The 26,946-nt window shown below is 38.6% G+C and overlaps 2 protein-coding genes across 2 annotated transcripts; one reads left to right on the forward strand and one right to left on the reverse strand.

Annotated features, from left to right (window-relative positions):
- The first annotated feature begins 2,157 nt into the window (after positions 1–2,157).
- coq10a (coenzyme Q10A) lies at positions 2,158–11,328 on the forward strand. The gene is given in 6 exon segments (XM_042491091.1): positions 2,158–2,208; positions 2,211–2,314; positions 4,746–4,895; positions 4,977–5,169; positions 6,150–6,251; positions 6,705–11,328. Coding segments are annotated over 6 exon segments (753 nt in total). The 5' UTR covers positions 2,158–2,172; the 3' UTR covers positions 6,873–11,328.
- On the reverse strand, positions 10,749–26,856 carry cs (citrate synthase). Its single transcript, XM_042491090.1, has 11 exons — positions 26,691–26,856; positions 22,067–22,117; positions 21,680–21,787; positions 20,160–20,225; positions 18,142–18,273; positions 16,621–16,809; positions 16,295–16,494; positions 15,609–15,738; positions 14,467–14,568; positions 13,878–14,087; positions 10,749–12,768 (listed from the first exon to the last, which is right to left on the reverse strand). The coding sequence occupies exons 1-11, from the start codon at positions 26,739–26,741 to the stop codon at positions 12,598–12,600; spliced, it is 1,410 nt and encodes a 469-aa protein (XP_042347024.1). The 5' UTR covers positions 26,742–26,856; the 3' UTR covers positions 10,749–12,597.
- Positions 26,857–26,946: the final 90 nt, after the last annotated feature.

Below are 26,946 nucleotides of genomic sequence, written 5' to 3' on the forward strand. Positions count from 1 at the left end.
GACTTTATCTAATTTTCAAACATTTTTCATACTCCAGAAAAGAGGAAAAACTTTAGAGCCAGGGAGAAGATTTTGATATTGATATTATTTTTCATTTGCACACACAATAGCATGCACAGTAACTTTAATGTAACATTTCTTTAAGGTGAATTTAATTTTATAATGTATATGCTATTGGTTACTGTTTTTAAATGTACACTTATTTACTTATTTTTTTAGAAGAGATTTACCTAATGTCCACTATGGACGTTATAAAACATTAATAAATAACATTTTTGAAAAAATCTTTGTAATTTGATTCTTACACCTCAATTACCTAAATTATAGGTCTCAGGAGGATATTTCAAATATAACCCTTTGAAACTTAGATTGACATCACTTTTCTTGAGCTGTTTTCAGATCCCTTTTATGTTTTATTGTTTGCTTGTTTTTCACAGCTGAGTTTAACCATATAAACCATGTCCTTATAGTGTCAGCTTATTACATCTTGATTAACTGAATATTTGCAATAAACACATAAATAGTACTTTCATTTGTTTATATGTTTCAAAATAAAATGAATGCAAAAATACAAAAATTGTATTTTCTACAGCCAGGTTTAACCATATAAACCATGTCCTAAAGGCCCAAGTCAACTTTGTAAACTGAGTATTTTAAAATAAACAAATACAAAACTTATTTTCTTCAGCTGAGTTTAACCTTGTGAACTGTGTCCTTTCTTAGGCCTATAAGTCATCTTAGTTAAATGACTATTTTGCAGTAAACAAATGAATAAAAAATAGTGTTTTTGTTTGCTTATATTTTTTTCGAAATGAAATTATAAAACAGAAATTAATTTTTATTTTTTACACCTGACTTTGACCATATGAACCATGTCCTTTCTAGTGTCTGTCTATGTCATATTTTTAATTGAATATTTTGCAGTAAATAAATAATATAACTGTTTTGTTTGTTTATTTGTTTCAAAATGAAATTACGAAACTTATTTTTCACAGTCAAATTTAACCATGTGAACCATGTCCTTTAACTGTGGGCCTGTGTCATATTTGTTAACTGGTTAGTTTGAAATAATCACATACATAAAAGAGTACTTTTGTTTACTTATAATAATAATAATGATAGTCGCAGGTTCAATTCTGGCCTGGGCCCTTTGCTGCACGTCATCCCTTCTCTCTCTCTCTCCTCTTTCACACTTGTGCTGTCCTATCAATTAAAGGCAAAAACGCCCAAAAAATATCTAAAAAAAAAAAAAAACCCAAAACAAAGTTTACAAAGCGTTTTGACAAACAAAACAAAGCAGAAATGGTATTCACAGATGCCAATACAACAACAAAAAGCCAAATAGTCCTATTCAACACAAGCAAGAAAAAACTAGGGTAGAGTTAGGATAAAATTAAAACCATAAGACAAATAATGTAAGGACGTAAAATGTCAGTATAAATACAAAGAAATGGACCAAAAACAACAGAAACAACAAAAAATCAAACCACAAACAAAACGGGAAAAAAAGACAAAGCATAAATTAAAAATAAAAATAAAAATAAAAGAGAAAAAAATATAATAAAAATTATAATAATTAAAAAAGTCTCAAAATGAAATTACATAAATAAACAAAAAACTGTGTTGAGTTAACCTCCAGCACGGTGGGGGGCAGCATTTCACCGCAGAGTGAACCGGAGACCAACCGAAAGCAGAAAGAACAGTTTGTCCCACCGGCGTTTTATCTCGCCGCGGAAGGTCGTTCACAACCGGGCAGTATTTCACTAATCCCAATACCAAAACCAGCACAAATAATCCTAATTTTGTTGTAAATTTTGGAGCTCGAGACGCGGAGTGATGTGAGTATTGCTGGATAAGAAAACAGAGGAACGCGGCTCGTTATGAAACCTATGCTAGCTAACGTTAGCTAACGTTAGCAGCGGTGTACCGTAACTAACGGGAGTTACGCTGACAGCTGTCGCAGCGGTTGTTACGGTGACAGCGGACAACCAGCCGGTGAATGCTCGTTATTCTGGATGGTCCGAGTGAGTTACTAACTGTACGTGTGATTTAATATACCCGGCACGGAAGCAGGGTGGACCGGAGCTTTGAATTTGTCTACCCGGTGTTGGAGCAGACCCCCCGGGGTCAGTGTCTCAGGATCCCCCTCCGCTGAAGTGAGTGGCCGGTTTGATGGCAGCCACGGCCGGAGCCCGGCGGCTGCCCATGGAGGTGTGCGGACATTTAGTGACTTTCTCCACATCGCCACCGTCGGTTCCCCTCGCTCTTCCTGTCGTACAGCGGTGACAAGAGGATGCATGCGGCAAAACATCAGGTGAGCCCGTCATGGAAACGGCTTATTATCGTGCTTAACGGCACGAAATGGCTTATTGTTTTGGTTGTTTTTCTAAATAAATACACAACAGTTTTATCTTTTAATCAAATCAATCAATTTGTAGGACATTTCTTGCCAAGTTTCTCGTTGCCTCGTCCCTCAAGTTTGGAAAAAAATCTAATTTGCTTAGGTTTTAAGCGTTAAATAGCATCTGAGGGTAGCAAAAGAAACCGATGTCAGTCCAGGTTTCAAAGGGTTAAAATGCATCTTGACTTGGACATTAATTTGTTTGAACGCGTCACAGCTACAAGCCTATTAGCCTCTTATTTAACAGCTTTTTTTTATCGATAATCGCTACATTGATGCATTTTTGTGATCACACGCTTCAGCAGATCTTGATTCTTGTTATTATTATATTATTATTAATAAAGTCATAGAGAAACACTGACACTGTGTCTCCTTATGATCGGAGGGTAAACAGTGAGAAACCTTCCCACATAAGTCATATTTATGTTTTTCGTATCTCTGAAGTGTGACGATTGTCCATTAAATACATAACTTTGATAGCCAGTATGACAATCTTAAGTTAATTTATAATCAATACATGTTCAAATAGCAGACACATATGTTAGTAAATCCCATCACCATTATCATGTACTGTGTCACCAATATTGGACGATATTGATAATGTGTTTGAAAGATTCCAAGTACAAATGCTTTTCGGGCATTGCTACTACAAGATGGCTTATTGTTTTGTTTTTTTCTAAATAAATACACAACAGTTTTATCTTTTAATCTGCCAGATGAAATGTTGACTCGTTTCTACTAAAAACATATGTTCAGAATTAGTCAATCACAAGAAATTACTGTAGTGTGGATTGTTAAAGCTGTTATCAGCGGATATAGACAGTATATTGATGTTATGGGTGCAGCCAAAATTGGAGGTATATCATATTATATCACACCACATCATATATACTGTATATCATATCATGCTTGATCATATTGATAGAGTTTTTATTTGATCGCAGTGCACAAAGTCTATGTTCAGTAGAGCTACAACGATGAATCGATTACTTGTCATTTATTAAATTAATCTTCTGCTAATTTGATAATTGAATAATTTTATGAGAAAAAAGGCAAAATTCTCAGATTCCAGCTTCTTCAGTGTGATTATTTTCAGGTTTCTTTACTCCTGTATAACAGTAGACAGAATATATTTGGGTTGTGGACAAAACAAGACATCTTGGGATGCCATTTGGGGCTTTGGGGAAACACTGATAGATATTTTTCACCAACTGACATTTTATAGACCAAAACAACCAATCGATTAATTTAAAAAAGTATCAACAGTAAAAAATAATCTTAAGTTGCAGTCCTAATATTAAAAAAATGGACATAGAAAGCAAAGGGACCACGGTAATATGTAAGCTTTGTAAGAAGACAAAAAGGGGCAACAAAATTAACCATATTTTACCAATGACAAATGACTATTTATTGTAGCAATTAACAAAGAAACATTTCTCATGGTTCTATTACATCATCATAACTATCTTGCAATATATTATTTTAGGGCAATAGGAGCCGAAATGTAGATTTTAGCGCGAGCTACCCACGTTTTCACGGTTACTTTCACATCCGGTGTTGTAATTAACGGGGGTGTGGCTTCACGTTATTTTACCTGTTCACGCGCCGGTGTGCGGCGGCGCTCGGCGGAAGCGGGTGAGTTTCGCTCCGGTATTTTCCGTATTATCACGCATTATTAAGTCGTTTCGTTTTTCTTTTGTTTAATTTATATTTCCTTAACCCCTTGAAACCTGAGAAAATGTGTGTAATTCCTTCCGAAAACGTTGTTAGAAAGCAGTAATCAATTTAAGACGTGGCCAAAGAAACCGCAGAAAATTAGTTAATATATATTTCAATCAATCAATCAATTTGTAGGACATTTCTTGCCAAGTTTCTCGTTGCCTCGTCCCTCATAGCATCTGAGGGTAGCAAAAGAAACTGATGTCAGTCCAGGTTTCAAAGGGTTAAAATGCATTTTGACTTGGACATTGATTTGTTTGAACACCTCACAGTTACAAGCCTACTTAGCCTCTTATTTAACAGCTTTTCTTTATCGATAGTCGCTACATTGATGCATTTTTGTGATCACACGCTTCAGCCAGATTCTCCAGGTTACCTGCAGGTAAACAAATGTTGTGGTACAACAATCCTGAGTGTGTGTCACATTACTTTGTGTTTTGTTACACACATAAAAGGTCCCACACAGAAACTACCAGCACAGTCACAACAACACAGAGACCTCCTGTTACAGCCTGTGTGTGACTTCAGTATCTGGAAACTGGACTGTAGTGGTCCTTTTTTGTTGCAGACATGTTGCACTGTTTCCAGAATGTGTCTAACAGGACATTTTCCTCTCACCTTTCAGACACTTGTCTTCATGCGGCATTTTGATGACAAGATCTCCCAGAGTGCTTTGCCTTCAAGAGTGGGACACAATGTCAACTGTTCCCCAAAGCAGAAACTTCATCAGTCTCACCAACAAAAGGAAGGAGTACTCCGAGCGTAGGATACTTGGGTAAATATCCAGAAAGCGCTCGCCATAACCCCTTTTCTTATTTTTTTATTTTTTTCCTAACCTGTCGATGCTTCCTGTCAGCTTTTCTATGCAGGAGATGTATGATGTTGTGGCCAAGGTGGATGAGTACAAGCACTTCGTGCCGTGGTGTAAGAAGTCCCAGACCATCATGAAACGAGCCGGCCACTCTAAAGCCCAGCTTGAAGTGGGTTTCCCTCCAGTGGTGGAGAGATACACGTCTATGATCACTTGTGTCCGGCCTCATCTAGTCAAAGTAAGTGTCAGTAGCCGTCCTGTGAATGGTGATTTATCTAGTGTTGTCAAAAATATCGGTACTACTTTTTCTGTGTCTTCTCTGTGATAATGGATTGACCCACACACCGGTGCAGTGTCCCCGTAGCTCCACCTCCTCTGTCAAAGGCTTTTGCAACTTTTTTTTTTTTTTTTTTGCTTTTTGAATATATTACAATCTCAGAGGCTTTTGAGCACATGCACTCCCACAAGAATATTGTTTTCAGATAATTATATACAGGATGTCAGGGGAAAAGGATGTGTTTTTGAAAGTTTGAGGACCTTTCTTGGTCAAACTCCCATAATATTTTTGAACATTTCTCAGATACAATGATAGTTGTATCAGGGAACTCTAGGCTACTTTTATGGGTTTTAAAAATTTTATTATTAATCCTTTTTTTTTAATCTGGTGTATTTTGATGACTTGTGCTCTTAAGATTTGGTATTCTGGACGACAAGGTCAGGTTTCCTTTTTGAGTTTGTGTAAAACTACAAAGTGACATTATATGGATATTATGATATTGTAAAAATACCTCTTTTGTAAGTAAAAGTGAATTAAAAATATTATTTTCATGTATGTATTTTTTTTAAATGAATGTTAATGTTTAATATTTTTATATTTTGTCATTTTGCTGTTTTCTTCTGCTTGTCAAGAAAACTCATGGTCATGTTATGGCCTTTTTTTTCACTTCAAAAATCTCATTTTTCAATATCGTTTTTTTTTTCACCATAGTATTGAAAAAGTTATCGTTAAGTTAAAATTCCAGTATTGTGACCACACTTTATATATCTGATGTTTGATGAAACTTTGGATGACAAGTGTAAATGACAGACTAATCAAAATCAAAGCTTTCTGAGACACCGGCACACTTTTTAAAAAATTTTTTAGTTGAAGCAAATGTTTGTCAACATGCACTCATTGCTCAAAATTCCTAATCAGAGTTTATCTTTCGCTGATTTCAGGCTGTGTGTACAGATGGAAAGCTGTTCAATCACCTGGAGACGATATGGCGCTTTAGTCCTGGCATTCCTGGTTACCCTCGCACCTGCACGGTAGACTTTTCTGTAAGTATCTTGCACCTTTCTGCTGGTTAAAGTGGGAATAGTTAAAAACATGAACTTTACCTTTTGACGGAGCCAGTAACTTGTCCCGTATCACTAGTCCTGTTCAGATCTCTCCCTCCTCCAGCACAGCTGATTCAGACGATCAGCTCGTTCTGAACTCCCGAAGCTGCTCCGTGACGAGCTGCTGATTTAACTCAGCTGTGACTGGTGGTGCTGGAGGAGAGGATTGGTGAAACGCCACATTATGCTGAGCTAACTGTCTGCTAGTTGTAGCTTCATATTTATTGTACAGACATGAGAATGATGGTAACTTTCTCATCCTGAAACAAGAAAGCAAATAACAGACGTTTACATCAACTATCCCTTTTAAAACGAATGTATGTGACCTTCTGTTATGAGTCGTCTACTCCCTCTGTTACACTGAAGACATCATTATCTTTGTATTTTTAACAGATATCCTTTGAGTTCCGCTCTTTGCTGCACTCCCAGTTAGCCACCATGTTCTTCGACGAGGTTGTAAAGCAGAACGTCGCGGCGTTCGAGCGGCGAGCCAGTAAGCTCTACGGCCCAGAGACTCGAATCCCACGAGAGCTGATGTTTCACGAGGTGCATCAGACGTGATCTCAGCAGCCGTATGTTCTCATCTGGCCTTAAACCATACCAACCTTTTATTCCCTTTATCCACATCGACCTGCATGATGCTGCTTAGTCGCCCGAGTCTCCACCGCCGCGTTAGACATCATGCCTCCCGAAGACCTTAGACATCCAACGCTTGTAACCATTAAGTTGGAATTCCTGCCTCAACAAATTTTTGTCCATCTCCTCCTCCTTGTGTCCACTTTCTGTCTACCTCCACTCACAGGTTCCTTGTTTGAAAAGGAACCCCACATCGCTCTCGCTCCACGGCGGTTACAAGCTGTATTTATGTAAACAAAACAGTAAATCATTGCAACATCAAGTTACCAGTGGTAGAGAGTCGACTATTTTTTTAACACCGCAGTGACACTCAGCAAAACACTGATAGAAAAAGGCACAGACGAGTCCGAGTCGGCCCAGTTCAAAAGTAATCTGATCAGATATCGAACATCAGTTTGGATCAAATTTTGAAAACAGTTTGTTCAGAACAATAAAGGTGATTCTGAAGTTAGATGAGATTATGTAATCTAGGTTTTGATGTGGATTAAACCTTCAGTTTAATTGGGATACTTTTTCTATCAAAAAAAAAAAAAATCTGAATGATCCTAAACCCAGCAGAAAGCTGGATTCAGGATGAATTTTAGGCACAAAATGTTAAAAAAAATTCAGTTAAATGTTTTGAACACCTGGGCCCAGGTCATCTGTCACGCAGACACGGTATCAAGTCAAAGTGTCCAGTTTTTAATGTTGACCACCTTCAGCTGCTTACTGTATACTGTATTAGAAAAACCTATTATTTGCCTTTACTTTTATCATTTAAATTTATTAAAACGTATTATTTTCAATGAATAGTGAACTTGGTGCAAAACAATAAATTTCATCCTTTTTTAATTAATTCATCAATAGTTTAATGTGGACTTTTGCTGTTTTATTTGGGTAAAAATAAATGTGCCATGTTGTGGACATTAAGAGTGTCACTTTGTTGTGACAATATCATTAAAGTGCAACCATTGAAATGGAATGAGTGCAACATTTTGCAAAGGGAAAATGTCTTTAGTTATTTTTTAATTATAGTCATTGCCCTCAATTGAGTTTGAGCTTTGGGGAAATTTAGCTTTAACTTGGCTTTTTATCTTGTGCTGTGAGAATTGTGTTTTCGGACATCGAGACTTGGCCTGCCAATTTAACAATGCCTTATTTTACAGCCCAGCATGAGTCACTGTTTGAGGTGAGGGAATCTTAACTTTTGCACAAACGAGCACCTGAATGAAGCCGTGGACAGGCTGGAGAGTACTGTGAAATACTGTAAACCCATCATATAGAATAACTACAGCTTTATATTTAAAAAAAAAATAGTTTTCAGATGGTCACTGGATGATCCGCTTTAAATCATGGACATTTAATTGATCTGATAAGTTCCAGCTATAAGGATCCATTTGATCTGAAGCAGTGTTAAGAAGCACATTTCTGTACTGTTTTTATTTTACAGTCCATCTTCTGAAGGTAGTCGGCTGAATTTACTTCGTCAAAAATACACTGGTGGGCTGTACAATAAAACAACCATTGTCTGTGGGTTTCATGCTTATTTTTTGGGATGTGTTAGTTTTTATTTATATACATTATGATGCATGGATGTAACTAAAAAAAAATAGTCTACTACATTTCCTAGTGTTTATGTGTTGTATTGTTTGGGCATGACTGCATTGAGTTTATGTTGCCTGTGGCTTTATTCCATGATAAAGGGCTCATAAAGTTCATTGATTGTATTTGCTATTTTCAGAGGTGACATATTCAAGTTGAAAAAGGTCAACGGATACAGTCAGAGTGTGTAACCTTCCTCGTAACAGGCAGTTCATGAAGTCCACATGCTCCAAGTCTCATACTCCAAATAAATTGATTTTTAAAGGTAGATTTTGGCTTCGTAGCTGATGAGGTTGTTCGTTATTGGTGAGGTGATACAAGGATAATTGATGAATGCATAGAGTGTTTGTTTATTGAATTAAATCAGTCTATAATTCATTATTACCTAAAAAGAAAAAAGTTATTAAAAGATTGTCAAGTTCCATTTTTGAGTGTTATTTCTTTGAGGAATAATAGATTAAGTTAAGTAATGTTGCATCATGTAAGAATCCATCTTCAACTTTTTTTTTGCGTTAGTTTTATTTTCAGTATGTTGCCACAGATTGAATTTCCCGCCAAGTTGAATTATTTGAGGTGCCAATATTCTATAAAAAAAACCATTAAAAAAAAGGAGACGATATAAACAAAACAATTAGAGCGTATTATATGACTGCCTCAGGCGTCCGTCCCACCGTATATTTCCACATTAATTGTCAAACTGCAGGTATATAAATAACCTTTGTTAGCGGCAGCTGAGTATGTATATAGGATGGAGACACATTATATCACTGGCTGAATAGTTATACCGTATTGCCATCATTTTGCAGTCCAACCACTTTTTTGTTGCGAGCTAAAATGTATCTTTGTAAATACTGAGTGTGTATTTCAGAGCTCTGTTATTTAAATAAAGCAGCAGGTGGAATTTGTTTCCTTGTGTGAAGCGTTGTTATTTTTTTTCTTTCTGTGTGTTTTTGGTTATTTGATTGCAAACAATCAGTTTTTTTTTGTTTCGGATCCCCCAAAGTACTGAAATCTGAGATATTTGTGTGTACAAGTTAATTATCACTTGGGAACAAGATATTATCTGCATGTGGGAACAAGTAATTTATGAGCACAACATAATAAAAAAAAAAGGTTGCGCGCAAATAATTAGTTCCCACAGGACAATTAACTTGAGTTCTCAAGACTCTTAACTTGTGCACACAGAATAACTCGTTCCCACAAGACAATTAACTCGCTCAACCTTCGACAGTGTGAGTACATGAGGTCGGACACCGCTCTCCAAAAGGCAGCTGACTGTCACAAGAAACCAGAGCGGGGCGACGGTATGTGGGCCAGTTATTAATAACAGCACATAGAAGAGGTGGATACTTGGACCTATCTTATTTCTTGATAATGTTTATTGTATTTGTTACATAAAACTTCAGCCTCAGCTAACCTATCTCATCACAGAGGAAGACAGGGCTGAATGAGTGAGACGGCTAATGGTTATTACCAGAAAGAATTACGTTGTGTCTGTGTGTCGCATTAAAAGTGTCCCACGTCTGACGCTGCGTGTCTCAACAAGTGTGTTTTTAGGTTGCAAGGTCGTCCTCATATTACAGACACGACAGGAACTCTCATAAAAACCAGAGTGGAAGAAATCATCCATCAATCTGGTGGACACTGACCTCGCTCTTCAGTGGTTCTGGATTTGTCTTTTTATTAAATGAGAACTGAAAATTAGTTGAATGATAATAATAAAGTAAAAATATTTTCTCAAATATTATATTTAAAACAGTGGTAAACATTTTGCACGGGCTGCATGCTCCAAATGCCACAGAAGCATTCTGCTTATATAGTTGGTTTATTTTAAGAAAGTCTAAATAATATTTTCATTATGTTGGAAAACACATTTTCTATATTCTATATTTTGAGTATCCCCAAATAAGAAAATCTAAAGCCAGCTTATTATTTTTTTGTTTTACTTAAGTTTGTTAGTGTCTGGTTTCCCTACTTGTCTTGTTCTGTATTGTATTTGTTGTATTTTTGGTTTTCACTTTGATTTGGACATGTATTCCACTATTTGTCATTTGTATTGCGGTGTTGAATTTCATGTTGCACACTTGTATAAATAAAAAGGAAAAGAAAAAAAATTGGGAGCAATAGTGTGGAAATTTTTTCCATATTTATCCAAACCTGGAAATTACTAAAATAACATTCAATACTGCATAGGAACCCCATTAATAAAATGAGACCAAACAAGTTAATAAAAACTTTTATTTTTCTTTTTTTTGTTAGGTTTTCCCATATTTGCTCTTCAAGCTTTTCTTGCCCTTTTGACCCATCCAGCCCCGTCCCCCAAGTGTTTCTCTGACGAACCCATCTGCAATGAATTCTCCCAGTTACCACGTACAACCTCTATGCTCCTCTACGATCAAAATAACCGCGTCTCCTCAGCAACCCGCCACGAGGAAGAACACTACAATAAAACATAAACACGTCTGATAAAGCCAGAAGGATGATGGAAAAAAGCAGAGCGGGGAGAATAAAACATCTGAGACTAACACGGCAAGAAAAAAAGAAGAAAAAAAAAAGATGCGTACACGAAAATGGAGTGCTGACAAACCCAGATCTTAAGAGCAAGCTTGAAACGTTCAAGTGAAACACCTGAAAAACAGCACCGGCTAAGCCCACAGAGCTAGGCAAGAAATCATGTATATACAACATAGCTGCGGTTTTTGTTCGTTGTCAGAATTTCACAGTGACCAGTGAGACTGAACGTTACAGTGAGACTGGACACCACTACACTGTTGGTAAACTATGGTAATCATTGTGGTTATTACAAGCAAGTGATCGCACAGAGCTCATACATTCAAGCTATACATATATATACCTATGTACACAAAGTATAAATAAAAACCACATCATGAGAACCCGAAGATTATAGTTTTTTTTTTACATATTCAACACCAACAAAAAAATTCTGTAAAAGGGACACAATCAACCTGTGGGGGTTTTCTACTGCTACAAATTAGGAAATCCAATCAAGCAAGTGCTCATTTTGGAGTAGATGATGTTTAAAGCGCTCTCCTGTGGGGATTCATTAACAAACATACACTCAAATACGACAGGGCTTTCACGTGACAAAGCCCCTTATCCCACTTTTGAATTCAAGCTTGCTCTTAAGGATTCACTGCAGGCCGCCGATTACAACACCCTTTGCTTAAATCTTACTGTAAACTGTACATTATTATTGATTCTCTACTATTCAGAAGACCCGTTGAGTTTAAAAATAGGACGTTAACGAAGAATAATTTCTACATAGACAAGTTATTTTGATCATAGAGGTAACGCAGGTCATTATTAAGAAAAAAAACTACAAGTTGGAGAAAAAAGAGGGACCCAAAGATTTAAAGCGGCAGTATCTTTTAACCGATTTTCATGGTTTGTTTTAATGTACATCTGGTTGATTTTATTTGTAATGAGGACCTTTACTCTTAACTGGAGTGTTCATTAATGGGAGTGAAACGCATGGATAGACCGGGTGGGATGACGTCTGGGAACATTGCATAGAAGAAACTAATTGAGTCTTAATTTGGGGAAAGAAGGTCTTTTCTTTGGGGATATCCTCTAAAATAAATCACCGCATTAGCCAAAAGCAGCAAAGGTTGAGTCAGGTATTTAACTATAGATCTTTAAATGAACACAGAGGAAGGGTAGTTCACTCCCACAATTCCCTTTGAATGCCACTGCCTATTCATAGTTCAGAGCCAGTGCCCAAAGACAAACACGCAGGCACTGCACAGGGGAAAATCTTAGCGATGCTAGCAGACGTATAATGGTACATAGTTTGAGCCTACTATTGGTTACATGTATGTGTCTGAAGTTTTCACGGGAAAACTTAAAAACACACTCAAACACTAATGGTGTGACGATTTAAAAAGGCCCTTCTTTCGTGAAATGACATTAAAAGCGTACTGTCTCTTTGAATCCCATTGAATCCCTGGGGTTGGAAAATGACAGGGGGTCAAACTCACGTCTGCTCTTTTTGATGTTTCCACCTCCTCCCACCCTTCACACTAACCCCCAGATCTTCTCAGGTGGTCCTTCAGCCCGACTTGGCTCCCACCAGTGTCATCAGTCCATCCGTGCTCATGGACTTGGGGCGCTCCAAGGGGAAGCCCAGGGCTCGACTCCACACCAGCTGAGCCAGCACGCCGAGGGCTCGGGACACGCCGAACAGCACGGTGTAGTAATTCATCTCAGTCATTCCATAGTACTGCACAGACAGAGGAAACAAGAGTCAGGCATGTCGAGATCTGTGTATGCCAGCACAGGATGACAAATCCGTGATTAAAAGCAGAAATGCACCGACTGCAAGTTTCTTAGCCGATTCCAATTTCTCAAAAAAGTCTATTCTGCTGATTCTAAATTTGGCTGATACAAAATGTATCTCTTTCCATTAACTGTAACTGGCAGCATACTCAATAACTTTTGGCTATGAGTTTCGGCTGAAGATACACCCCCGTGAAAAAAAGTCTAAAGCCTAAAAAAAAGTATCAACATGGGCACGGCATGGAGGCGGGGCTGAGATACGAGTTGGGTTGACTGGTGACAAGAGCTGCCACTATATTCATCTCCTGCCGCAAGATCAACCAACAGGAATATTCATTTGCAATGGTGTTGATTTAAACCAGTAGAGGGCAGTCACTGTGCATTTGATAATTATGCAGAAGTCATTTATTTTGCATTAAAATGTCAAGATTTAGACCTGAGTCCGTAAACAACAATACTACACACCCACATAGATTGGCTTTCAGCTGAAAAAAGTGCATTGTGGGCTTGGTTAATCTTAGAAGACAGAACTTGTCTGTACCAATGATGCCTAAACTAGAGAGAGTCTGTAGAGAGTAAACTATTATCTACTGTACTATTTATGAAGCAGTATCCATTTACAAGAATGTAAAGGTGTATGTAGAGTATGTCATAACTCCCTCCGGCCTGCCTCACTGTGTCTGCACAGCGCTAGAGGAGAGACGCTGTGCTGATGGCAGAAGAACGCGTAAGAATTAATTACACCTTTTTCCCCGTAGTCCAAAACGTTTGTCTCTAGTCACTTTTTAGAATTAAAGTCGCTCATGAGGGTTGTGACAAAGCGTCAGTATTTGAAACCTGGGAATGAGAACGGGTTGCAGAAGCTGTGATAATAGTCAGACAATAGTGTTACTGTCTGTGCCGCAGCACGCCAATGTGAACCGTCGTGCAACGCGTGCATGTTAATATAACCCGCACAGAATCTGCCATATCGGAGACTGAGTGGTTGGTCACTGTGGAAGCTGAAAACGAGCTGACTGCGGTCACTGGCCAACCGTTTGGTGAGTCTCTTACCTGCAGCAGCACTCCGCTGTGGGCGTCCACGTTGGGCCAGGGGTTCTTGGCCTTGCCCTGCTCCAGGAGCACGTTGGGCACAATCTTGTAGAGCTGGGCAACCATCTTGAACATGGGGTCGTTGGGCAGGTGCTTCAGGGCAAACTCACGCTGGCAGGTGTAACGTGGGTCAGTCTTCCTCAGGACAGCATGGCCATAGCCTGGCACGACCTACGAAGAGAGACGGGAACGTCTTCCTCAACTTACTGATCTGTGCTAATCCCTCTACTAACTGTAATCTTTGTATTTTAGCATTTTTTGAACAGTTATTAAGTGCTAACGAAAAAAGAAAAGAGCTCTGTTAAGTCAGAATTGACCTATAGAAGTCTATAAAATTTGTCTCGAGTTTTAAACAGTGCAATCTTCGGCTGACAAAAGGGAAAAGGCCCAATCACTTTTGGTTTTGGAAAAAGCTTCCTGAATTGAGAAGGAGGGCCACCCTTAAAAAAACATAATGGCAGATAAAACTTGCAACATCCTGACTGGGTTTATGCCGACATAACTAAATGTGAGTGCAACACTTTGCTCGTAATAACAAGTGTGCGTTTACCCTTCCAGACTTGAGCGTGTTCCAGATGTAATCCCTCATCCTCTCATCTGACACCTCTCCGCCCAACTCCTTCTGCAGGGCGGTCAGCCACACCAGCACCTCCTGTGAGAGGCAGAAAAAAACGACATACATCGACGAGTTATAGCTATTAATTTCAGTCATCACACACAATCAATATAAACACTAAGTACATCATTATGACATTATTTCATGACACTATCTCAGCTGCTTTTCAGTAAAAATATCTGAGCAGGGGCGTGTAGCAGAAAGTAGAAAACTGTTTCACACACAAACTCTCCTCTGTGTGAGCTCTGTGAATTTTAAATGTCAGCATCAAGTTGTTTTATTGTAGAACTCTGGCAATATGTCAAAATCATCAGTACGTGAAAAATTTAAATGAGAGCCAAAACTGTCATCTTGAACGCTTATTAACAGAAGTGGCTTGAGCGCTGTCAGACTGTGTGAAACACGCAGCTGAACCGTACAATTGCATCTAATCAGCTAATAATCAAACTGATGGGAAAATTTATTGAAGGTGATACAGAGAACATGACAATTTCTTAGCCTAATGAGGCAGAGACGAGACCCCATCCCCGTCCACACACACAAGGCAAGCAGAGGGGATTAACAGTCATTCAACTCAAAAATAAGCTTTACAATTCATAACTGTGTGAAAACTGAAAGCTGTTCTTCCGCTGTGTCATTATTTTTGTCGGCAGTGCCGTTCAGCTGCCGTGCAGACATGTCACACCGCAGAGGCAGGGCAAAAAACCTCAATCTTGAACTGTCATATCATGCGTAAAAAGCACCAATAGGAAATTGTTCCAAAAAGTTTTTTTTCACAGCAGACATTTAGAGAAAAGCCCAGGCGTCACTAATAACATCTAAGCTCCAGTTTCCCAGTGAGACGTGAAACTGTGACTGTGAGCCAGCATGTACAACACCAGGACACTGAGGCCAACGCAATAACATGGATTCCCATTCTTTCCCATTTCATCATGCTTTTCCTACTGTGACATGTCAAAATGTCCTTTGTTGGGAGACAACCTGAGGGATATCGACCCCTGAAAGCAGCAAAATTACATCTCCCATATCTGAAAACGGAGTGTAATTCAAAATAACAACTGTTTTGTGGAACGAACCTGATTGGCCAGACCATGCAGAGGACCAGCCAGACCATTCATGGCAGCGCTGAAGGACAGGTAGGGGTCAGACAAAGCGCTTCCCACCAAGTGGCTGGTGTGGGCACTGACGTTGCCTCCTTCGTGGTCACTGTAACGCCACAGAAAAGGAAAAGAAAATGGAAACAAGTTAATGCAGCGATTTTCAAAACAAAAGCAACGCTTATAAAGCAGTATGAAATCTGTAACCTGTAAATACTCAACGAAAATAATTAATTTTAAAGTTAATAATTCACTGATTAATTGTTGGAGCTCTTTAGTAGCTATTTACAAACACTTGCGTCTGAACAGCATATTTCTGCGTTCTTCCACGTGCCTTTCACATGTGAGATATATTCACCAGTAAGGACTTGCAACACTGCCTTTACTTTGATCGTGTCAAATTGATTTCACAGGCTCTGCTTTTTGTGCAGGTTTGATGCCTAAACAACATACAGGTTGTGTAAAATAACATAATCTGCTATTTATTAACTGTACCCCTTTCAACTCATGTGGCAGGACTGTTGTCAGTTTAGAGACCGTGTCCACTAAAGCGTTTTGTTTTTTCCCCCCAAGGCCAGGGTATTTTTTAAAATTCTTTGCAATGGGAGCACCACCTCAAAAATCAAAGCTTGTTTAAAATCTGACAGGTCTGTTTGAAGCTGCACCTGTGGATGGTGAGGTAGAGCCTCATGAGCTCAGTGAACTGGGTGTCGCTGTAGCCCAGCATGTTGGTGAAGTTGTGGGACCAGTCCAGGTTTGGGTCGATAGCTCCGATGCTGCTGCCCTCGCGGTACAGGTTGCGGTAGATCTTGGCGGCAATGCAGGGCAGCTTGGCAATCAAGTCCATGGAGTCTTCATAGACAAACTAAGGAAAGCAACATAAAAGGATAAATCTACTTAAACTGCAATGCATCTAATAGTCAAGATATCTCACTTTGGGTACACATTTTCATCCCAGTGAAAAGGTAACAGAGTGTGTATGTGAACTCACCTCCCAGTACTTGGTCTTGTGGACACCCTCGGAGTATGCCCGTGCGAAGCTGCTCTCGCTGTTCAGAGCTGTGATGGCAGCACTGAACTGAGACATGGGGTGAAGGTTTGTGGGGAAATTATCCAACATGGTGACAACGTGAGAGGGAAGTGCTGCTCTCTTTGCCCACTCTTTGGACACCCAGTTCACCTGGAGGAACAGGAGTGAACATTGTCAGTTTAGTGGTGCTTTTTGCTACGTCATAATTAGATATGCCTTAAACAAATCTTTAAGATTGTGATTTGCTAAATTGAGCAATACAGAGCCTGATTCCAATCCTTTGTTTGACGCTGGCTGTCAAGTAGGTGTTTTTTTTCACACAAATCTTTCATGCACAGCCTATCGTAAAAAACCACAAACAATAAACGGCAGCAAAATGAGATCATTTATTTCTTTTATTTATCTGATTTGAGCTCAGTGTGAGAGAGTATCTAGTATTTTTCTCTATTCTCTATTTTTTCACTAATGCTGTAAAAACAAAAGCACCATGAGCAAAATGCAGATAATAGTAATAAATATAAGTAATTAATTGTCATAACTTAATTGTACTTTAAGTGGACTTGGTATCAGCAGATACTCGATACTGAATGACTGAGATCAGGTGCAAAAAGACAGACATCCCTATTGACAATATGTGCAACCACAGTGTAAAGGAAGGGCAAAAAATATGAAAATAGTTTTTTTGGGAGAAGATATTCCAATATACTTGTTAATAAAGGTAAAGTAGTCTCTGCTTTTTAAATGTTTTTTAATGTACACGTTTTTATTGATCTATGGAACCGATGTGTGATTTTATGTGAGTCTCATGGGTGTGAATGCTTTTTTTTCATGTTGTTTGAGCCCCTAACTGAAGGCAATTTTCTGCCACTATATGATAGACGATTAAGTTTTTTGAATCTTAAATCTTGAACTAAACATCTTTGGCTGATTGAATATTGAAGAACAAAGGGTTAAAAGGTAGAAACTAGTCTTGGGTGAAAACTAGTAGTCAGCTAAAAGGAGAAAGCTTATCAGTCAGGTTATCCTCATATCAGTCTTTAAAGGCCGCTGGCAGCAATAAAATGTCTACTGAAGGTACAGGCCGCGTCTGGTTCCCCAGTTATAAAACAACTTCTGGTTTATGTAACACAGTTTTCTGGAGTCATACATAATTGAAAAAGTCATAGCCAACGCTTCTGCTGCCAAACATCTTGTGATTCACTTTCCCATGTTCATAACAAAGCAACAGTTATCACGTTGAGTTCCTCTTTAAACTGATCAGAAGAAAATATGCCACTTTTATCAACATTTTTTATTCTGCAGGAATATTAATTTTGAAGATGATGAAACACTGCTGGGAGATTCTGTCAAAACCTGACGAGCAGTGTCGGAGTTACCGGCACTGACAGATGGATGAAGAGGATGAACATCTGCACAGCGCTCCCTCATTACGACTCTACTGCACAACTATCTTTGAAGCTTCAGCGATTCTCTCCCACTCACCTGCTCCTCAGTGGGCACCTGTCCTGTGACCAGCAGCCAGAAGAGACCCTCGGGCAGCGGCTCCTCGCCTCCTGGAGCTTTGGGCAGCAGTTTCTGACACTCTGGGATGCTGTAACCCCGGAAACGGATTCCCTGTGTGTCAACGGAGAGAGAGAGGGAGGAAAATACATATTCAAATTATCCTTAAATGAACCATCGACTGAACGTTGGCAAGCGGCCAACATGAGCTCTGTCTCTGACAAAGAATTCGGATGATTCATTGAGCAAGCTTTCCACAAAGATAAGATGTTGCTATTCTGGCAGTAAAAGTTCAAATTTGGAGGCTTCTGGCACATCCTGCCACTATTTGATCATATACAGCGATCTTTATTATTGCACACTTGAATGAGTTTGCCACCCTGACTGTAAACAAGCAGTGATTATAAAGGTTAATTAGGCTTCTTGCATTTTGCATTTTAGCCACACTATGGTAAAAAAAACTGGAATATTTATACCACTGCTTTTTCTGTCCACATTTGAACTGGTAGTGGTTCTGGTGCCTGAAATTAAGTACCAGTACGCAGCACTACTTTTGTCAGTACTTACTTTCTCTGTAATAACAAAGATTTAGTTTTTGAACAAACTTCAGGGGTGGCTTAGTAGACTAACGTCTTAAATTAGTCTTAATGTTACCCACATTTTGAGCTTTTTCAATGCAATGTCATAAAAAAACTGAATAGAAATCCCACCACCAATGTCTGAGCATTTTTTCAGACTTTAAAAAAAAATGTATTTAAGACATTTTAATTCCAACTAAGGCCTTATTTTTAGATTAATGTATTCAATACCTTTAAAGGCGTTTTATAAATTGTGGGAGCCCTGTGTAAGTGTGTCTGCTCGTCTAGCAGTAATACAAAGCTGTGATTAAAATAAAATTTAAAGTACATCAGACGTCGAAACTACTGCTGGGGATCGACCTTCGGGCAAAAGTTTTGGCTTGCTGGAAATCAGACGGAGAGAAACAGCAGAGCTCTGTGGCTGGCATCTGACTTCATGACGCTTTGTGGCACTTCCACCTCTTGTCTAAACCTGGCCTTCTCACCCAGGGGCGCTCCCAGATACTGAAATTTGGCACCAATGGATTTAAAGTGAATCAGTACTTAGTAGTATCAATGAATCATTTAATTGGTACACTTAATAGTACTGACAGATCCAAACTTGTGTTAATAAGATCATTAGACCTTAACATTTATCTTTTATTTAATGACGCTTTCACTGTTACTTTGACAATATTGCCTGTTTTGGCAAGTGTTTGTAATGCGCCCAAGAGATGGCTCTGCTGTCAAAAAGCACAATGTTAATGAAGACAGTTAATTTGTTCATTCATTTGGCTCATAAATGTCTGTATTGTATATTTGGAAAATGCGGCACTCCCAGTGGACTTTTAATGCGTGCTGAGCAATAATAAAGTTGCTGCTTGATACTGAAGCAGCCTGGCCAATGAGGATATCCCCTAACTGGGCAATCATCGAATTCTTAATGTGTTTTGTCATTAATTATATTTCTAATATTTGTCAAACACTGCAGCTGACTCTCTGCTCTCAGACTCTCAGCTGAACAAACATACAGGAGCATTTTGTGGTGGGATTGTTTCAGACAGAGGCATGTCTTTCTATCAACATGCTCACTACGTTTTGAAGCGGATGCTCAAGGTTGTAAAATGTACATGCATGGCAAACCACAACTTGCTAATTAAACAAAACAGTTTTATTAGAATCGAAAACAGATAAAATAAAATAGCCGTTAAGCTGACAGCCAGTGCTTGTTGAAAGCTCTGAATATCTTGTTTTGTGTTGTGGCCTTTTCACAAGATTTACGACAGCAATGCTGATCAGTCACTGGAAGCTCTCAGCTTCAGTTAGAAAGCAATCAAGGTAAGTGCCCATGAGGCAGGCTAACCTCCAAAATCCTGAAGGTGTTTAATTTAAAAATCACTGTAAGATTCATAACGCTTAGTGCCACTTTAGAGGCCTACTGACCTCATCAGGATCCAACACAGAGGTCTCGTACACCAGACCCTTCATGCCCCTCATACCTCCATAGACCTGCGGATGAAAACACAAACATAGAGACATTATATACTGAAAACACTATTTACACTAAATGTGCACAGCTGTGTGTTTAGAGTTACAACAGTCATATGACACTGGTCGTTGGATCTTCAAAGGTAAAAAGACCCTCTGGCTGAACTCAGCAATTCCTAATTTAGGTCATTAATGGCTGCCAAGTCTTTCACAAGAACAGGAAGAAAATCCATAAAACTAAATTTAATAGCCCTGGCTTCTATTTGCCTCAGCCTCTGAACTCAAGCAGAGTGTATCTGAGGCAGCCCTTTAATTTAATTATCTTTGCACAAAACTCTCACCAAAGATCGGAAATAAAATCAAATTGTTCATTTAAACCAGTATAAATATTACTTAAGAGAGAGGAGACAAAGAGACAGAAAACGTTTATGGTAGCATGAGGAAAGGAGAGGGGGGGGGTAAAACATAGAAAAGTCACGTCATCAAAGACACTTCACATGAAAATATACACAAATTGGATTTTTTAAATAAAAATGTTTTGAATTTTTTATTGACGGAAACTTACAGACTAAAAGAATATAAATTATCGTGGGATGGACAGATACTCTGACTTTAACACTGCTTCAGTGGTAGGGAGTCACCTATTGTTTCATCCGACGTTTACCATGCTGGTAAATTTGAAATAATTATATTTTGGTACGGGTGATTTCAGGAAAATGAACTCAAAAATTGAATCATGAATAATCTAACCAAACTAACAATGTGTTGCATGTTCGTGTTGCATGTCCGTATTGACAAAGGTTCAAGCATTTATATTAATATGTGCAATTTGAGCAGCTTAAAAGTAGCAGGTAATTGACAGCCGACATCTAAGTGAGATCTGCGTTGATTTGTCAAAACTTGTAGCCACACCCCAGCTGCACGTAGCCTATTTAACGTTAAGTGTGTTACCATGAACTGGAGTAAGAAAATAGACTTTAACACTAATCATAAACATATTTACATAACAAGGATGGGCCACAGTTGAACGCTTACTTGTTGAGAGTGAAACAGACCAGAGTCAGGATCCAAGAGCTCTTCTAAAAGCATAATGGCAACTAGCCAGAGGTGTAGTGAGCGATAAGCCAGAGAGGATGACGCAGTGGTTGCATTGATGTGTGTGTTTATATGGGGGCTGTGCGACTTGGCAGTGTATGGCAGAGGTTTGAGTGACTCAGCTGAAATGTTTCTGTGCAGCTTCATATTGTGACCTCATGGGGAGATGACCCAAGAGTGATACCTGACACAGTAAATACGTCTGGGCAGGCTGAGACGGATTAGGCGAAGCCAATATGCCACGTCTAATTCACATCACTGTCAATGGCTCACTCCTCCCTAAATTAATACAGTGGATCAGAAGATTCTGTCTTTGTGGTTCTCAATTTATTTTGATCTCTTGACACGTTTAACCATCCAGCTTCTGGAGGGTGACTCACCATGTCAACAGAAATCTGTCCTATGTTGGTTTTGCCATACTGTTGTTTAAAGTTCTTGATCCTGGTCTGTTCTTTAGGGATGAGGTCAGTGAGAACATCCTTCAGATTCTGTGAAGACACAACATGTAATCAGTCACTTCCATCAGATCTTAAAAATAAAAGAAAATCTTCCAATGTAAACTTGGGTTAATTAAACACACTTCATGTAAACATTTTAGGAAAATAAATTGATCTATCGCTCCACAAAAGGTCAGCGTGTTCTATTTATAATCACGAGAACGCAGAGTGAAAGCCAGTGCACTTTAAAAGTGCCACTAACACTACAGAATAATAACCAGGTTAAAATTTGCAGCACGCAGACGACCTTGGAGTGAAGAGCGTACTCACTGTTGTTGATGCGCTGGCATTTCTGGCAGCCACAAGGAAGTAGGTGGCATTCTGTGGAGCAGACAAAGAAATAATAGGATTTTGAGTTTCAGTAGCACAACCGCAAATCCTAATGAAATATTTAAAAGGCCTAGGAAGCATTTTTAGGCTGCTGAAGCTTCTTGTATATGAACTGAAACAACCTTGTAGCAGATCAAAATATTCTGGATAACAACTGAAAGTCTATTAGCTTGCAAGCCCTAATAAGACCAAAATATGGTTTCAGATGACATCATGCACAGAGAGCTTCAGATCTTTTGGTTGATGGTCCTACAGCTAAAAACATCTATGGACTAAATAAACCACTTTAAATAAATAATCCATAAGTTGTCAGAAACATCTACAAACCAATTATAGTTCTTCAAATCATAATTACAGGCGCTTTCTGATCATGTTACATCTCTCTCTGACCATTCACCCCACAGTAAATGCTTGGCATAAACGCTTAGCACTTAATTAGGAGTCTAAATTATTCATCTGTCCTTCCTACTATTGACAAGCACTTCATTTCTACCCGCTGCATGGCCTCAATTTCTCTGGGCATGCTGTCTAAAAACGCATCAAGTAATCAACATGTCTCAATTTTTTAAACCTTTTCTATCGTGTTGGCTGGTGGTTACTTTCTCCTCCAGTTCATACAAATAAACTGGTGTCTGGGCAGAGAGCTACAATCAGCTGCAACAAGTAACAACTGGTGAGGACGACGCCTTGACATTGCTCTCATGACGCATGGAGGACAACCATGCTGGAGTAATCTTTATTTGATTGCAAAATTATTTGAAAATGTTTTCAGTCATACAAATATTGCACCACATCAAACAGCACAGCGTTTCACTTAAAAATTTTTTTTTTTTAAAAAAACAACGAAAAAAAAAACATGCCACAACCTGTCAACAGTGTCAACATGTGTATTGATTCATGCGCTCATGTGGTTTCCATCTTTACATAATTCCACCGCTGGTGTCAAAAAAAGACAGTTTGATAACATTTTCTTGTTTAATTTTGTGTGGCTGCATTTCTATCTATGGATTTGTGGATTATTTTCTGTGGTTGTACTTTGGATGTTTTTTTTTTCTATTTTAACTTTTAAAAAGTTAAAATAAAAACCTGTAGACAGATGTTTCATTAAAAACAATAATCGTAGTGCATGTGGTTGTTTTGCATAAATGTACAATTAAAGTACTACTGTCCATATCAAATAAAACATAAAACATAACTGAAACAACTCTTTACTCAAAGTGAGCCCAGATTCTTTTTGCTACAATATAAACGTATGCCACTGCAGCACACAGTAACAAACACACCTTTAAGTCTTAGTCTTTTATTATTTTAGATTGAACTCTTGGTAAAGCCATTCCATAAGCCATATTCCAGGCATCCCAGTTTAAAATCCAGAGTGATTTAAACCGTCACAAATATTAATATAAATCTAATGCTAGTTTATTAAACATGATTCTGAAATGTCTGCTCAGCAGGGCTGCATGATTAATCAAAATATAATTGAAATTGCTAAGAGTAATATCCAAATTGTAGGAGCTGCAATTTTTTGTTCCAGACAAAGGGAAAATGTTCGTGTGATGCAGACCCCAGCAAAAATAACATTATCTTTTTTTTCCAGTGAAAATGAAATGCAATTATCTGTTATCTGTTGTTTTATGACTGTTAAGCACTTTGGTCAAAGGCAGTGGATTAAATGTGCTCTACAAATATTGTTTGTCTTGACTTGATTACAATGAGAAACAAAATATTTCTGTATAATTAAAGGTGCATGGTTTTGTAAGTCTTAGACTGTTGCTGAAACTTGGACAAGAATAGGGGATGTACGAGAGATTAAAAAACTATTGGCCCTGACTATGAAAGTGTTTGGAGGCTGGTAATCTTGTTGGAAGCTCAGTAATGGGAAGCTGAACCTGCTGCTGCTCACCAGTGAAACAGGACTCCTAAATCAGCTTATCAAAATATATCAATGGGAGGGAGGAGTCTGGGGGACAGCTGGCTCTGCTCCCAATGGAATACCCTCCTCGTAACCAGACAGATATGGCCGTACACACAAGGCCCACCGAAAAACAAAAGGTAGGATCTTGCGTCACCACACACGCTCCACACAGCTGAGAGAGAGATTATGTAACAGCCCAGGGTCTTAAATATAGAGCGGCAGGTTCACTCAGTCACTCCCAGCAGCGTCCTGCCTGGGAGAAAGGTTATAGCAGCTACACTGCCCAGAAGGGTAAAGGAGTCAACGCAGAAGTATGTGAAAAAACGTGTTTATCAGTGACGAAAAAAATATGTTAAGTAAACAAAACTAAACCTACAACCTGGAGAAGGAAACTCTGTTGAAAGTAAACATACATTATATTAGTGTGCTGTCTGTTAGTGACAACTTATCCTAAAACAAAAACAAAAAAACACTGTTATAACCTTAGATAAATACTGTATTTAGCATTTGTTGAATAATTTCCACTCCTTGCTTTTTTTTTTTGCAATTTTCAAGTTCTGGCATTTAAATTTTTGGCCACACACACAAAAAAAGAAGAATAAAAAAAATTACACTCAGATAGTCATCTCTGTCTTATGAAAAACTGGAATCATCTGAAGCAAAAAATTATTATTAGACAATACTGTCCTTGTTCTCAATCTGCGAATCATGTGATTTTTTCAGTAACAGTTGAGAGACAAAACATTTTATGGTGACAAAAAATATGCAACTACAAAACAGCTGGTCAATAAAACTTCTGAGCAGCTAACAACTGATAAGAAAGTAAGGGTGAGTGCGACCCAGGTTATATCTACATATTTCTAATTACAAGTCTGATAACAGGGACACGATACCCACCTTTGTGTACAGAGTTCAAGGAAAGCATTTAGTCACTGATTATCATTGCTTGCTTGAGGAGAAGAACATCTAGTAAGTTATTATTCATGTTTCAGTAGTTTATACGAGGGTTATTTGGTGTCAGCACCAGTCTGGGGCTGAGAGGTCAGTGGAGTAGGACACTAGATTACAGTCAGTGGAAAGGTTACAGTCAGCATGCTTTGTCATTGATTATAAGTGTTTTAGCGGGCTGGCCAAAGCATACAACAGAGTTCCTTTAATTAAAAAAAAGTGGGATATAAGACTTTTTTAATGCCACTCAGAATTAAATTTAAGACCAATTTTACAAAAGCTAAAAATGAAGGAAAAACACACGAGGTGACATCAATTACTTAATGTTAGAGAGAATTTTACCAAAATACTTACTGTAACATTAAACATTACTTTTTGGTGATGTTCATGCAAGAGGCATTCTGTAAATTATTGTGGTGTTTTTTTACCCATCAGTTGAGATTTTACAACACAACATAGAGAAACGTTTCATAACGTTTCACTTCCCATGTCTTAGTATTAAAGACATTAAAAAGCTCAATTAGAAACATTTTATTATCAAGTTCTTCATTTTCAATTAACAAATTCAATTCCAAGTAAAAGTTTTAAGGGCTCCGCGGCAAACCTGTATATGTAAAACATACTCAGTACAATATTTAAGGAAATTTTCAATCACTTGCTCAACTCTGTCAACTGGGATTACATAATCTTATAGGACACTAGATGTCTGAATCCAAACTAAAATCAATTGTTTCTATAGTGATAATTAACATTTTGAAGAGCACATTTTGAAGGTATTTTTATTTTGAAGACTTAATTGAATGATCTGAGGTTAGATATTTGGCTGAAATCTTAACTTGAAGGTCAGTGGGGGTGGTGAAGACACTCAGTGGAGTAGGACAATAGATTGGAGTCAATGGAAAAGTTGCAGTAAGCATGTTTTATCACTGATTTTACGTTTTTCAGCAGGCTAGCCAAGCACACATCAGGTGGTACAATCATGACAAACTCAGTTAAATATTAAAGAAAATTTTCAAGCACATGCTCAAATCTGACAACTTGGATTACATAATTTAATTTGGTGCTAGGTGTCTGAATCCACATTAAAAACACTTGATGACATTTTGGGGACCATGCAACATATTTAGGGGGCGACATCAAATGATGTGATGTTAGATTTTTGGCAAAAATTTTAACCTGAAGGTCAATGGGGGTGGTGAAGAAACACAAAGTTTAAACTCAGTTAATAGAGAAAAGGGCATTCACGCCGTCTGTAGCCGATCGATATTAGTAAATAATCTCTATTTATAACACCGAAAAGAGACAGGACAAGTCGTGCCGTCAAACCGAGTTAACGCGATCTGGTCACTACTGGTTAAAGAAACATGTTCAGGCGGTGACAATACCAGGCCAACACCGGGAGCAACGGTTCCTGTGCTAACGTTAGCTCACAAGTCACAAGTTCGCAAATAGCACAGTTTCAACATTATAGCATCCCTACATAAAGTAAGAACAAATTAAGGCTACTGTTATAAAGCCGTTATACCGGTTTAGCGATTATTAGCTTCGCTCTTGGTTAACGGGGCTACAATGTGGTTGACTGGGCTAAGCCAGCTATTAGCCTACACCGTTAGCCGGCTAACCGAACGTTAGCTTCCGTTAGTAACGTCCAACAACTTTGACTTCTAAAGTGGCCTCGAGGCCGTTTTAAAGCCCTCTTACCTTTGAATTGAGGAGTTTAGGCGCTAACCTGCTGACCGTCAGGAAGGACATTGTGTCTGTGTGAAAGTGTTATCTCCACTTATTCTTTACAACTAGGGAAGCCGCTGCCAGTGCACCGCGGAGCTGGTTGAAGGTGCCCCTCCAGAAAGCAGAAGGTTGAAGAGGGATTCAGGCCCGCAAGTAGCGGCGCTGTTGATTGGACGATGGGCTGGATAGGCACGACAGCGTGAAGGGATTTGATTGGCTGGAGGGCTGC

Source organism: Plectropomus leopardus, chromosome 8 (assembly GCF_008729295.1).
Source record: "Plectropomus leopardus isolate mb chromosome 8, YSFRI_Pleo_2.0, whole genome shotgun sequence".
Lineage (NCBI taxonomy): Eukaryota > Metazoa > Chordata > Actinopteri > Perciformes > Serranidae > Plectropomus > Plectropomus leopardus.